Source organism: Neurospora crassa, linkage group I (genome assembly GCF_000182925.2).
Source record: "Neurospora crassa OR74A linkage group I, whole genome shotgun sequence".
NCBI classification, from domain to species: domain Eukaryota; kingdom Fungi; phylum Ascomycota; class Sordariomycetes; order Sordariales; family Sordariaceae; genus Neurospora; species Neurospora crassa.
Window position 1 is genome coordinate 5,552,301 of NC_026501.1, and position 11,971 is coordinate 5,564,271.

Below are 11,971 nucleotides of genomic sequence, written 5' to 3' on the forward strand. Positions count from 1 at the left end.
CCGTCCGATTTGCACCTGAAATCCGGGGATTTGAAGAATGCCCCCACAGTTTCTTGACCAGATCCGTTCGTCTCAACCCTGCAGGAGTAACAAGGAGCCGCTCAGGTACCGTGTCAGCGTGTGCCTTGCGAACTTCCGGCCCCAAAGCGCAGCTTTCAACCAGGACCCACCGAATTATGCGTGCTCGGCGAATGCCCGGCGGAATGAGACGGACTTGCGGTCCAAGCTTTCACCTTGCCAGCCCCGGCGAGCGGCAAGCCCAGCTTTGGCTCGCTTGGTCCGGCCGGCAAGCAATCTTTCCAAACCGTGGCCTCAATTGGAAGCACAGACCAGGCCCGCGATTATTAGGGGGACCCGTGGAACTAAACAAGGTAGGCATCCTCGCATCTCCCAAAAGCTTCCACCATTGAATCACGGCCACGATCATCACTACACCACCATCCACGCGACGACAATTCAAAGCAGGAGCGATACTTTTAAAATACCCTCCTTTTCCCGCTTCATTCCTTTTCCTTCTTTTTGCAGCTTAATCTCCTCTTAATATTCTTTGTCACAATGGTACGTTCTGCAAGTCTACAGCAGCTAGCTTCTCTCTGCTTGCTGTTCATATGATCACAATGCCTCATGAACCATGTTCTGCTACTTTCTGATCGCATTGTGAAATACGTGATACTGTAACATAGCTAACGGTGCAACCCCAACCAGTCTTCTCCCCGTGCCTCCTCGCCCAGCTCCCCGCCCGCTGGCGGCTCTACCGGTGTTAGCTCTGCGCGCCCCTCCTCGCCTCCTCCCCCGGGCGGTGCTCGTACCGCCATCCGTCGCCGTGCTGCTGCCGACCAGAAGGAGAAGATTGCCAATGCTCGCCCCAACAGCACGCGCGCCGCTGGCGCCGGTGGCTCCAGCAGCACCATGCTCCGTCTTTACACCGACGAGAGCCCCGGCCTCAAGGTCGACCCCGTTGTTGTCCTGGTTCTGTCGCTGGTCTTCATCTTCAGCGTCGTCGCTCTTCACAGTACGTTTAGTCCGTCTTATCTCTTGGGCAACGCCTTGCAGTTTTCTTGAAACAACGGGGTTTGTTTTAGGCAGATAAACAGCGGCGAACACATAGCTGACATACCTTTTCTTCTTCAGTCATTGCCAAGATCACCCGCAAATTCTCCAGCTAAACGGGCTGAGCATCAGCAAACAACAATGCTTATCCGGAGCGATTTGGTTTCTCTTTTGCCGCGGCGGCTCACTCTCCATAAAGTAGTGGTTGAGACAAAACCCGAAACGATGAATGACAGCGACATACAACAACTATGCCATATTCACACGAAACACACAATGGCACAGATGGAACCTCCTTGCTGCTACGGTCTTGACGGGAAACGATAAACCATTCAATGATCTGTCTCATTTGCCCAAAGACACAACAGTATTTCGGGAGAGGTAGTGGGTAGTGCCGGTAGTAGGCGCCCCTGAGCTCGGCTGGGGTGCTTGTTTCGCTTCGTACATAATAACAGAAGGAAGGATATCAAGGGATAAATAGGGTGGACGCGTTTGGGAATCTGGGGACTGGTGGAAAATTCATGGCCAACCAAAAGGAATTTGCTCATGAAAGGGTTTAAGAAAACGGTGGAACCCATGCAAACCTTTTTAGGTCTCCCAGAGCGCATAGATATCCCCCAGCGGCTTTCAGAGTTTTGAGGGGATGATGATTCTGGTGGGGAATGATTATTGGCTCTTTTTTTTTTTTTTTTTACTGTTTGTTTTAACCATGTAACCTGGCTTATACGATGACAATTGATTTCCTCTTTTTGTGGAAGGTAGACGGGATTACCATACTCGTGTCTTTCACCCGTTCTTTGTGAGTGTCTCTTCTCCCTTGTAGTTGGATGACGTTGGAAGTCCGTGCCCTGGGCCGCCTTGACTTCGCCTTGCCTATCCACTGACACACCCTTTCGGCTATATCTATGCTACCTGCAGTGGTTTTCGTTTCTCCTCTCTCGTTGGACAATTACTCCAGAATCGAGCCCGTTTCGTCGTCGCCTGCTAGCCCTCCGACAACTAATTTCCGTCTCAATCTAGATCATAGTCTCAAGGGAATATGAACAGAGACTCTTCCTAGTCTCTATACCCCCATACCAACTGGCTTTCCCACAACTATCGTCTTGGCTATCGACGCGGTCCATAAGCTGGGCTTCATTCACAGGTAGGCTTCGCCGGAAACAATCTTCACAATGACGCTACTTAGCCGCGTTATGTACCTCTCGCTCATCTCTTATCGCATTGATTTCTTGAAAACGAAAGTGTGACGCCTTATCGTCCGTCCATCTCAGGCTACGCCTCCGAGGTCTTCTTGTGCCGTTCGATTCCAAGGTGAGACCTGTGCTAGTCAGTGTATGTACTCCGGACTTGACTTTGGTCTTCTAAGGGGCAATTTGAATGGTCGTTCAGGAAGTTTAGAAAAACATCATGTGTTCTTGGCTTCTGTTTAAACAAGTCTTTCAGTATGGGAAAAGGCCGGAAGCGATGTCGCTTTGGGAGGTGTGTGTGTATGTCGAAGGTTGAATGCTCGACTCTTGATGATTTTTATGAGTGGTACTTTGGTATTCTCATCATTGACGACTGTGTATGTCACTATGTTGGATGTTGGTCGTCCGAAAGGCAACTGGGCTGTAAGACGGTATCAGATGCAGCCTTGTTGTTGGAGCGGTGATGCTGTGTCACGTCGATTTTTATTTTGGATTTTTCTTTTTTCCCTCTCATATAAGCGCTTCGTATAATGCAGTCGTGTATACTGAGAAATTGAACGGCACAAGTACCGTATAGACTCAGGGCATAGGGCTTTAGGGTTCCTGATATTCAGGCATAATCTGTAAGCATACTCCAACATTCATGCCCTCCAGAAATTGTATGCAAGACGGCGATGTTTGATGTCTCCACCCTCCAGCGCCTTTGAAGAGATAAATAGATAGGAAAAGGGAGGACGTGAGAAGAATCGAGTTCACATATTTCCAGGGTTCGGTTAGTTGATGGTTTGTATGCAGTGCGTACGTATATGGGTAGAGGTACGTAAATGCTTCCCCCAACAGTAACGCCGGTGCGTTGCATATAACCTCAGAAGATGTAGAACGTGTAAACATGTTTGCACTGAGGTACTACGATTCGAAGAGGGAATTCCCTTGTTATAGTATATGTGGAATTGTTGGGACTGCTTCCGGCAGGATATGTCCTAGGGGTAAGGCTTCTTCTACCTAGGCTTTCCCCTTGTCGAGTTTTGAGTCGAACTGTGGTTATTATTAGGGTTGGTCTGAGAATGTATGTCTTGGATCCTCATGCTGTCCCATGGTACTGTAGAACATTCCACGCAAAAAGCTCCGGCAGCGCTAATGCGAGGAAGCCATGCGCATCACATCCACTTGGGTTCCACGAACGATCAACTTGCGGACTTCAAAGTGATGTAAAACCGCCCAGCGGGTAAGACTCGAGTCGGGTGCAGATACTGCGCGCAGCGAGCTACGCTCGCTATGAGAACGGCTTATCCCCCCCCCCTTGGCTGGTGCCGGCCAAGAACCCCTCTCCACCTGTGCCTTGCTTTTGGCTGGTACATATCGTTCCCGCGATGGCGGCCCTGCATCGCGGGCGATCTGACTGTTGCATGTATCTAAGTGGTGGCTGATCCCAAGCTATGTATGTGTATGCACTTCGTCAGCCTCTTCTCCCTCTTGAATGAGGGAAAGAATAGGCGGTGGGCAAATACCCGTGTCGTGACATGTCCCTAAGGACCGCAACAAGCTGTATGGGTATCTGAAGAGTGTGGACGGACGTTCTGTGTTCACTTTATCGAACAACCAAAATGGCAAAGGACTCAGCTCAATTTAACACGTGCGAGCGTGAGTTACAAACGCAGGCGACGTTGCTGTCCATCAACCATCTTACGCTGAGATGGTAGGGTCAATGTATAAGGATTCGTCGGAGATGCCTACACATGTATGCTAACGGTATATGGTAACTGGTCAGCAGCGTAGTTTCTATGGGAAACATGACGACCCTGAAATACTTTACCATCAAGCACCCTGAGCCATCCCCAACGTGCCGCATGAGTTTATATTAATGCTCCCTCGGCAGCTTGGTAGCGGGGTTGTCCGCCAGCCATTCGAGTTCTGATCAACAACAAGGTGGTCCCATGGGAACACTGGTGCCTCTCTTTGCATGAAATTGAATGGACGCCTAGAATCGAGAAGCCCAGCCGGCCGGTTCTGCCGTTTTGGTGTGGTTGTTATGACCGACCCTATATTGCAACCACAGCTTTTCTAGAGGTAACGTCTGCTGCTACGGGAAAAGTGGTCTGAGAAGTCTCCTCTTTAACTATGTTTGTCTGTGATGGTGTGAAGAGTGGGATAGTCGTCGGCCGCCACGAAGCTCAGATGATAGACCATAGCGTGTAAAATTGGTACATGCGCAGCTCTGCGATTTCTCACCATACACTAGATTGTGGCCATCACCAGCCGTCCTCGTTGGAAGATTCACTCACTTGATGAAGGAGGATCCCGGTTGACATGATGACGAGCGTTGTTCGGTTGAGGTCGGCAAGTGGAGAACATCATGATCGATGTGGTAAGGTCCGGGGATAGTCGAATCTTCCACTGCTTCTCCCATTGGTGCCGTTTCGCCGTTGTGTTAAGTTAGCGATTCCAACCTCGTGGCCCCCAGGCACACTTTACTCAGCTGGGCAGGTAAGATTGCACATCAAGTCCGAATGCCCAACATTTGAGAAACAAGAGCGAGAAGACGAATACGTAGACATACATACACTACCTCTAGGCACGCGCCCTCGTAACCTGCCCCATCACGCGAGACTTGCTGTCGTGTTCGCCGAGTTCTTGGCCAGAAAAAGACCGAGCAAATGACAGGTTCTCCCTATGAATGCTCTTGTACTCGATGTTTACAATCATCATGAAACCAAGCTGATCGCAAAGTTAAGTACTGTAGGTTATGCTCAACCCGGATCCAGTGGCCATGTTTGAGAAAGGGGCCGGGAGATAATTGAGTGCCAAGATCAACAGGCGGTACCTAGACTAGGTGATCATTGATGTTCAACGTCATTTCGCCGGGCTGTTGCAACTTGCAAGACGGGCAATGACAACCCAGGCTGTGTGAATGGGGAGAGGAGGCAGTGAGCGGGCAGTGACTGTGGTGAAGTGGACGCTGAAGTGCCCGCCAGGGGCAGAGCGCCTGTCTGCTGCCCGTGTGAGAAGCCACCTGCAGCCCATCCGCGTGGATACCTACAGGTTAGATACTAGACTGTTAGGTACCCTGTAGTGCAATTCATCCGGGCGCCCCCGCCGGCTTTTCACTTCCACTTTCACTCCGGAAATCCACCTCTCAACCTCAACGTCGGGTCCCAAAAGAGGTAGTAGTGCTCAGTCTCGCCAGTCTCACACCACTAGAAGGGAAAACAGACGGGAATGCCCCCATTCCTGGCCAATTCACACGACTCGCGCACTGTTCACTCCGTCCCCATTCATGCCAGAATCAGGCAAGCAGGAGACAGAACCAGCGCGAGAATGCTGGAAGTTGCAACGGCCACTGCGAGCCGACAACAGCAGAATTAGTGAAGAAACGCTGAGATTACCAACAAGTACCACTCGGCACTGCCTCGGGGAGTCAGGGCAACCAGTCAACCCATCACCATCCCGCAGACTCTCTTCCCATCTCCCGTCGGGTCCCCAGACCCGGGTCTGGTTGACATCTCTCCACTATACAGTATACGTTCGCTACAAATCGCGGCAAGCCAATTCCTATCCTGCAGTCCTCGACTCTACTCTATTCCTTGGCAACAAATCATAGCTTTATAGAGGCTCTATCCAGGCTTCTATGCACCTTCCATCGTTCGTCGGACAAGGACCACTACTACGGTGTCGTCGATATAGCTTGGCTCCCAAGCTCTCTAAGGAAGGCTACTCAACCTGCTTGCTTGGCTTACAGCGTGCATGCCAGCTCCTGAACTCCTGATTCAAACTTCCGCCGCATGTCTAAAAGTATCCTCCGTACCGCCGCCCGTCATCCGTCCAACCTGGAGGCCATCCGCTCCACTCCCATTCTCCGTCTTTGCCCGCTCGTCTCTCCAGTCGTCGCCCTAGCTGTCTTCCACAGCTTCGACGGATATTGGCCTCAGTTCTGCCATCTAAAGTCGTAAACCGATCTTGCGACAGGCCCAGCGAGTCGTTTGACAGGATCCTGATAGGAGGAGCATTCACCAACTCCTTTGCCTGACTGGCCACTGCCAGCTGGTAGCTGCATACGCATCGCAGCATCGCATTGAGCCACAACGAGCCGGCCCCCCAAGACGATTCTCACTTTGCGCACCGGTCGCGCGTGCCTCCGCATTCTCTTCAATCTCGAAGCGACCTTCGTTACTCTCTTCTTCGGACTCGGACATATCACTGCAGTTCGTTTTTTTTTTGCGAATGGTTACAGATACAACGCTGCTCGCTGCCGTCGCCTGTCCGAGCTTATGCTGCGCAGCTGTCGCCAACACTGTGACTTGGCCCCAAACTACCTACGCGCTCCTCCAATTTACCTTTCACCCATAGCATTATGGCAGGGTTCTTCAATAAACTCAAAGGCGCAGGTGCAGTATGTTGGATAACTCCTTTTGACTTCTGTCCTCCCTACGGACGAGTCTTGACAGGATCTTTGGTGTCGCTAACAAGCTCATGCAGGGAAGCTCCAAAACCGACAGCAATGCCTCGTCTAAGAACAAAAAGGACGAGCCGGCGGTGGAATTGACTCCCCTTGAGAGAATACTGCAAAATGCTGGGCCTCTGCGGGAAGACGGAAGCGACAAGTACTTTGGCTTGGAAAATGTAGGATCGCATTCTGGAATCTTGCTGTGTGGATGATGTCGCTAACACAAATGACTTTTGTAGTTTGGCAACACATGGTATGCACCATCCGGCCGATGACAGTGAAGTTTTATGTTGACCCCAGGGAAACAGCTACTGCAATTCGATCCTTCAAGCGTTATACTATTCGGAACCTTTCCGAGAGAATGTCGTTAACTACCCGCCTTCAAATAACACGTCAGAAGGCAATACGAGCAAGGTCAAAGTCTCGATACGGCCACCGGTACAAGTCAACGGAAATGCGGCGACGCCCGGCAAGCAATTGCCCAAACCGCGGCAAGGGTTCACTCCTGGACCAATACCGATGCCAATAACGCAACCGATACGACCCGAAGACAGGCCTGATGCCCCAGAATACAAGAAAAAGCAGGCCATGATTAAAGGACCCGTGTTGGAGTTGACCCAGGAAAATCCAGATGCGTACGGCATGGAGGAATGCACGTTCACCGGGCTCAAGGATATTTTTACTGCTCTGATTCAAAGCAACTCCAGGACCGGTGTCATCAGCCCACAGCGCTTTCTGGATATCTTCAAGCGCGACAATGAAATGTTCCGCAATTCTATGCACCAAGACGCACACGAATTTTACGGCCTTGTATTGAACGATGTTATCTCGAATGTGGAGGCATATGCTAGGCGTATGCAGGAGAGCAGGAAGGAGATTGGAACGACATCGTCTCCATTGAACCAACAATCGTCATCTCCAAGCCTTACGAGGAGCTTGATGGCATCCAACCTCAGGACGCCAGAGACAAGCTGGGTGCACGACATTTTTGAAGGCGTCCTAGTTTCCGAAACCAGGTGCTTGACTTGCGAGACGGTGTCACAACGAGACGAAACGTTTTTGGATCTCTCAATCGATCTGGAAGAGCATTCTTCGGTAACGTCATGCCTACGGAAATTTTCCGCAGAGGAGATGCTTTGCGAGAGGAACAAGTTTCACTGCGATCGTTGTGGCGGCTTGCAAGAGGCCGAAAAGAGGATGAAGATTAAGAAGCTACCAAAGGTTTTGGCGTTGCATCTGAAGAGGTTCAAGTATACCGAGGACTACAGCCGACTCCAAAAGCTGTTTCATCGTGTCGTCTACCCATATTATCTTCGCATGTTCAATACGACGGACGATGCTGAAGACCCGGACAGGATTTACGAGTTATACGCAGTTATTGTCCATATTGGAGGTAACGCCTACCACGGACACTACGTGTCAATTATCAAGACCAAGGATCGGGGCTGGGTTTTGTTCGATGACGAAATGGTCGAGCCCGTTGACAAGAATTTCGTGGCGAACTTCTTTGGTGACAAGCCAGGCATGGCTTGCGCCTACGTACTATTCTACCAGGAAGTCACCTTTGAGAAGATGAGGGAAGAGTTGGATGCCGAAGGACTAGAAGAGATGAGGTTAGCCACCCAAGCAGCCGACCTGGCAGCCGGTGCGGAACAAACGAACGGGACCGGAAATGACTCCTTAACAAAGGTCAACAGTCAGCCGACAGTACCGGTCGAAGACCTTGACCCATCGGTAAGCCTTGCTCACGCCCAAACAGCTCCAGGCGGAATTGCCAGTATCTTACAATCTTCAACGCCGACCCAGACCCCCGGACCCGAGCCTTTCTCCCATCCTCTAGTTGCGGCACCACCTCCGGCCCCTGCCGTCATAACGAAGGCGGACGAGGCGGCCACGGTTCCGCCCAAATCCAAGGATGAACTTACCAAGGAGAAAAAGGAACAGAAAGCCCAAGAGAAAGCACAGGAAAAGGCCCGAAAAGCCGCCGAGAAAGAGGCAGCAAGGCTCGCAGAAAAGGAGCGTCTCGAGAAGGTCGCAAAGAAGCGCGGAGTACAGCAAAAAGAGCAGGAGCAGCTGGCAAAGGTCATGCGCGAGAGCAAACAGCTGGCGGCCGAGGAAGAAAAAAGGCGCAAGAAGGAGGCGGCAGCCGCTGAAACAGGCACTAAGAGTGGCCCCAGCAGTCCCAGGCTGTTCAATCGCGCCGGCCTGGGTGGCAAGTCTCTCTCACGCAAGAGCTTTGCTTTTCTGGGAAAGACCGGCGGTGGTGGTGGTAGTGGTGGTGGTGGCGGTGGCAGCGACAAGTCCGAGAAAAGCAGCGACAAAGACAAGAGTGACAGGGCGGAAAGCAGCAGTACAGAGCAGAGGAGCAACGACAGTATGACCAGCAACGGCGTGGCTGAGAGCAACGCGAGTAGCCGCGCGACGACTGGTGATGGTCATGGTGGCAACCGCTTTGGCGGATTCTCGCCGTCGTCGCCGTCGTCGCCGTTATCGCCCACGTCACGAGGACCGAACGGCATTTATTCCCACAATCACCACCTGCCGAGCTCGCCGATGAGATCCATGACGACGCCAGACGGTATCAAGAGAGACGTGCGAGCGTCTAGGTCAGCCTCGACGTCCTCCATACTCGGCCCGCCCCCTACGGCTCCGGAGAGGTTCGAGAAGCCGCCGCTGCGAGACCGGTTCAGCTTCAGCATGGGGAGGAAGAAGAGTTCACGGTTCCTATCGTAGTGCGATAGGCCTTTTGGATGTTTATCCGGTAGTGGGGTTGGTGATCTGGAGGCGGTCGAGGAGTGCTCCAACTGTAGTACGAAAAGTCGAGAAAGCATAGGGAGTAGATGTAGTGTAGAGGGATAAGCAGCTAGGGGAAAGGGGGGAGGGGGGAGTATTGGCGTCTAGGAGCGCTATTTCTGGGACTGAAGTTGTTGGTGCAAAACCTGCATTGCATGATCGAGGGGTGCGAGGAGTTGTTGAAACCCGCCGCGCCCTTATTGATTCTTTTCTGGTGTGGTGGGTGGTGTGAGCTTGTTAGGTTTAAGGGAGCGGAAATAAACAAAAGTAGACCAAGTAAAGTTATTGAAATGAATTGAACAAAGGTTCGCTGAACCTGTGAACACTTCCGGGTCAGTCAACTGTATTGTAGACTAGTACAGTACAACCAACCGCAGCTGGGGAATCATGTTACCGGACGGTTCCATAGAAGCAAGAACCCTTCTTATGGCACCCAGGTACACTGGCGAGAAATCTATTAGAGGCGGTAGTAGAGCGTTGAGTTTTTACATACCTCTACTGAAGAATGTGCTTCACTAACAGAGGTACTTCCGGCCCTGCTGCGAACTTTTACTCCTTCCTTAGTACCTCTACCTACTGAGATGAAATGTCTATATTACTTGTAGTACTACTACTACACTCACATTCACCGAACAGCCAAGTAATTATTACAGGCACTGACTTTGAAACTACACTACTTCGCAATTCTCATGAAGGGAACAGTTTCACACAACCGCCTCTTCCCTGTCTGAAAGTCTGCAGCCATTATTCGCTCATCAGACCCAAGCGGTGATGTCAACTTTACATTATTTGTTAATCATTCCGATGCGTTATCATCCTTCTTTCTTTCTCTTCTTGTCAGCCCACGAGGCCATGTAGTAGTCCGAACCATATGACTAAACCCGTCTTCCAGATGTATTCGTATGCTTTGCTTTGCTTCCTGTTCCAGTCCTTTCTTGATCCCTGATTCGCTTGATGACCCTCCTCAACCTTCTTATTCCCCTACATCATCCCATTATACCTCTCTCTCGCTCTCTATTCTTTCTGTCCTCAACTCGACACCCAGCTTCCTTTTCTTGGTGCGATGTTCGACCAAAAGATCCTCGACTTAGCCAAGCACCAGCTCGTATATTATTATCAGTGTGTTGACCAAAATCAGGAGGGCTGCATGGCAGAAAAAGAAGAAGTCAGCAAAAGGTTTCAGGTGTACAAATATCCCGGGGGCATATGTAGGTATATACGTACGCCTCATCAACGTCCGTACGCTCGCAATCAGGTTCATGATCTTGGCTTGGACGGAGGCATCTGCGCTTTGGCCGAAGGCTGGGTCGTAGGAGGAGGGAGAGAAGTTGACTGTTCAGAGAGAGAGAGAATAGGTTAGCTGTGATCGGTTTTGCTTATGCGCTCGATTGCTTGGCTGCTGTTCTGCTGTTGAATGTGGTTTGTGATAGATGGATAGGGGTTGACGTGGTGGATGTAGTGGTTCCTCCTCCTTCTCTGCCAGTCCCGCCCGGTGTGCGCTGGGACAACATGAACCGAGCAGCAGTCGATGTATTCCAACTCGATCGCTGGCCCATCTATCCATCCATCCATCCGTATCTCTGCTAGCTGGCTGATGACCCAGTCCATCAAATCCAGCGCAGTTTTAAATCCAGACAACCCGAACAAAGACAGCTGGAAAACCGCCCTCCCCTCCCTCCCCTTCCAATTACCCATCACCCACACCACAGCAACCATCACCATAAACCACCCACCTCCCACGAATTCCACACACCGTCCATCTCCCAGAGAAGGAGCTCCACCGGATATTCCGAGCTGCACAAGAACAACGCAACAAAGCCAAGCGACGAGGCAAGGGGACACAGGACATCACCTACTCCTGGCAAGAAACCTATCCTCAGAGAGGATGGCAATAGCGTTGATCAATAGGCAAGAGACATAGATTAGATTGCCAAAGATCAACATCTTGACGAATGGCGCTGGGGCGCGGTGTCGTCGTCGGTTGGTCGCTGATCGGTCGGTTTGGGAAAAGGGTCGGGAGGAGTTTCTCGTTGTGTCGCGCGCGCGCGCACACAGTCGGTCAGTCGGCTTTGGACTATTTCCAAGCGACGGAAAGGTGGCCTGGCCGGTCGGCAGGGCAAGGTGACCGGGTATCTTGATCGAGAATGGAATCAACGGAAGTCCAATCCGCTGGACCTTGAAACCGTCGATTGGCGAGCACTACAGGCGAAGAGGTATTATCTGCAACCCCTCTCTCTCTCGTTCGTGGTCTCCGTGTCGCTCGTTTGTTGGTTTGTTGGTCGGTCGGTAGTGGTGTAGCTGTGTGCAGTGAGGTGCAAGTCGGGTGTGGGCAGACGTGCCGTGGTGCCTATACCGTGACAAGGAGTGACGGACAGGGTGCTTCCAGTTCGACGACGGTGCTTCAGTTGGTTGCAGGCGGGCAACGGAACACTGGTAAGCTGTCATGTCATTGTGGAGATTCCAAGTACCATCACCACGAAGCTGAGGTTCCCGGCAGGCA

At 51.5% G+C, this 11,971-nt stretch overlaps 3 protein-coding genes across 4 annotated transcripts; 2 read left to right on the plus strand and 1 right to left on the minus strand.

Moving 5' to 3' along the window:
* The first annotated feature begins 404 nt into the window (after positions 1-404).
* Positions 405-1,716, plus strand: NCU08379 (hypothetical protein). Its single transcript, XM_960189.2, has 3 exons — positions 405-558; positions 706-1,012; positions 1,132-1,716. The coding sequence occupies exons 1-3, from the start codon at positions 556-558 to the stop codon at positions 1,164-1,166; spliced, it is 345 nt and encodes a 114-aa protein (XP_965282.1). The 5' UTR covers positions 405-555; the 3' UTR covers positions 1,167-1,716.
* A 3,648-nt stretch (positions 1,717-5,364) lies between these two features.
* Positions 5,365-9,948, plus strand: NCU08378. Of its 2 annotated transcripts, XM_011394897.1 has the most exons (5): positions 5,365-6,624; positions 6,711-6,854; positions 6,918-6,931; positions 6,987-8,412; positions 8,485-9,948. In XM_011394897.1, the coding sequence occupies exons 1-5, from the start codon at positions 6,586-6,588 to the stop codon at positions 9,409-9,411; spliced, it is 2,550 nt and encodes an 849-aa protein (XP_011393199.1). In that variant the 5' UTR covers positions 5,365-6,585; the 3' UTR covers positions 9,412-9,948. The 2 variants fall into 2 exon arrangements, with proteins under 2 accessions (XP_011393199.1, XP_011393198.1); XM_011394896.1 differs by having other exon boundaries at positions 6,918-8,412.
* Positions 9,949-10,120: 172 nt separating this feature from the next.
* Positions 10,121-11,889, minus strand: NCU16399 (hypothetical protein). Its single transcript, XM_011395086.1, has 3 exons — positions 11,328-11,889; positions 10,696-10,803; positions 10,121-10,614 (listed from the first exon to the last, which is right to left on the minus strand). The coding sequence occupies exons 1-3, from the start codon at positions 11,413-11,415 to the stop codon at positions 10,559-10,561; spliced, it is 252 nt and encodes an 83-aa protein (XP_011393388.1). The 5' UTR covers positions 11,416-11,889; the 3' UTR covers positions 10,121-10,558.
* Positions 11,890-11,971: the final 82 nt, after the last annotated feature.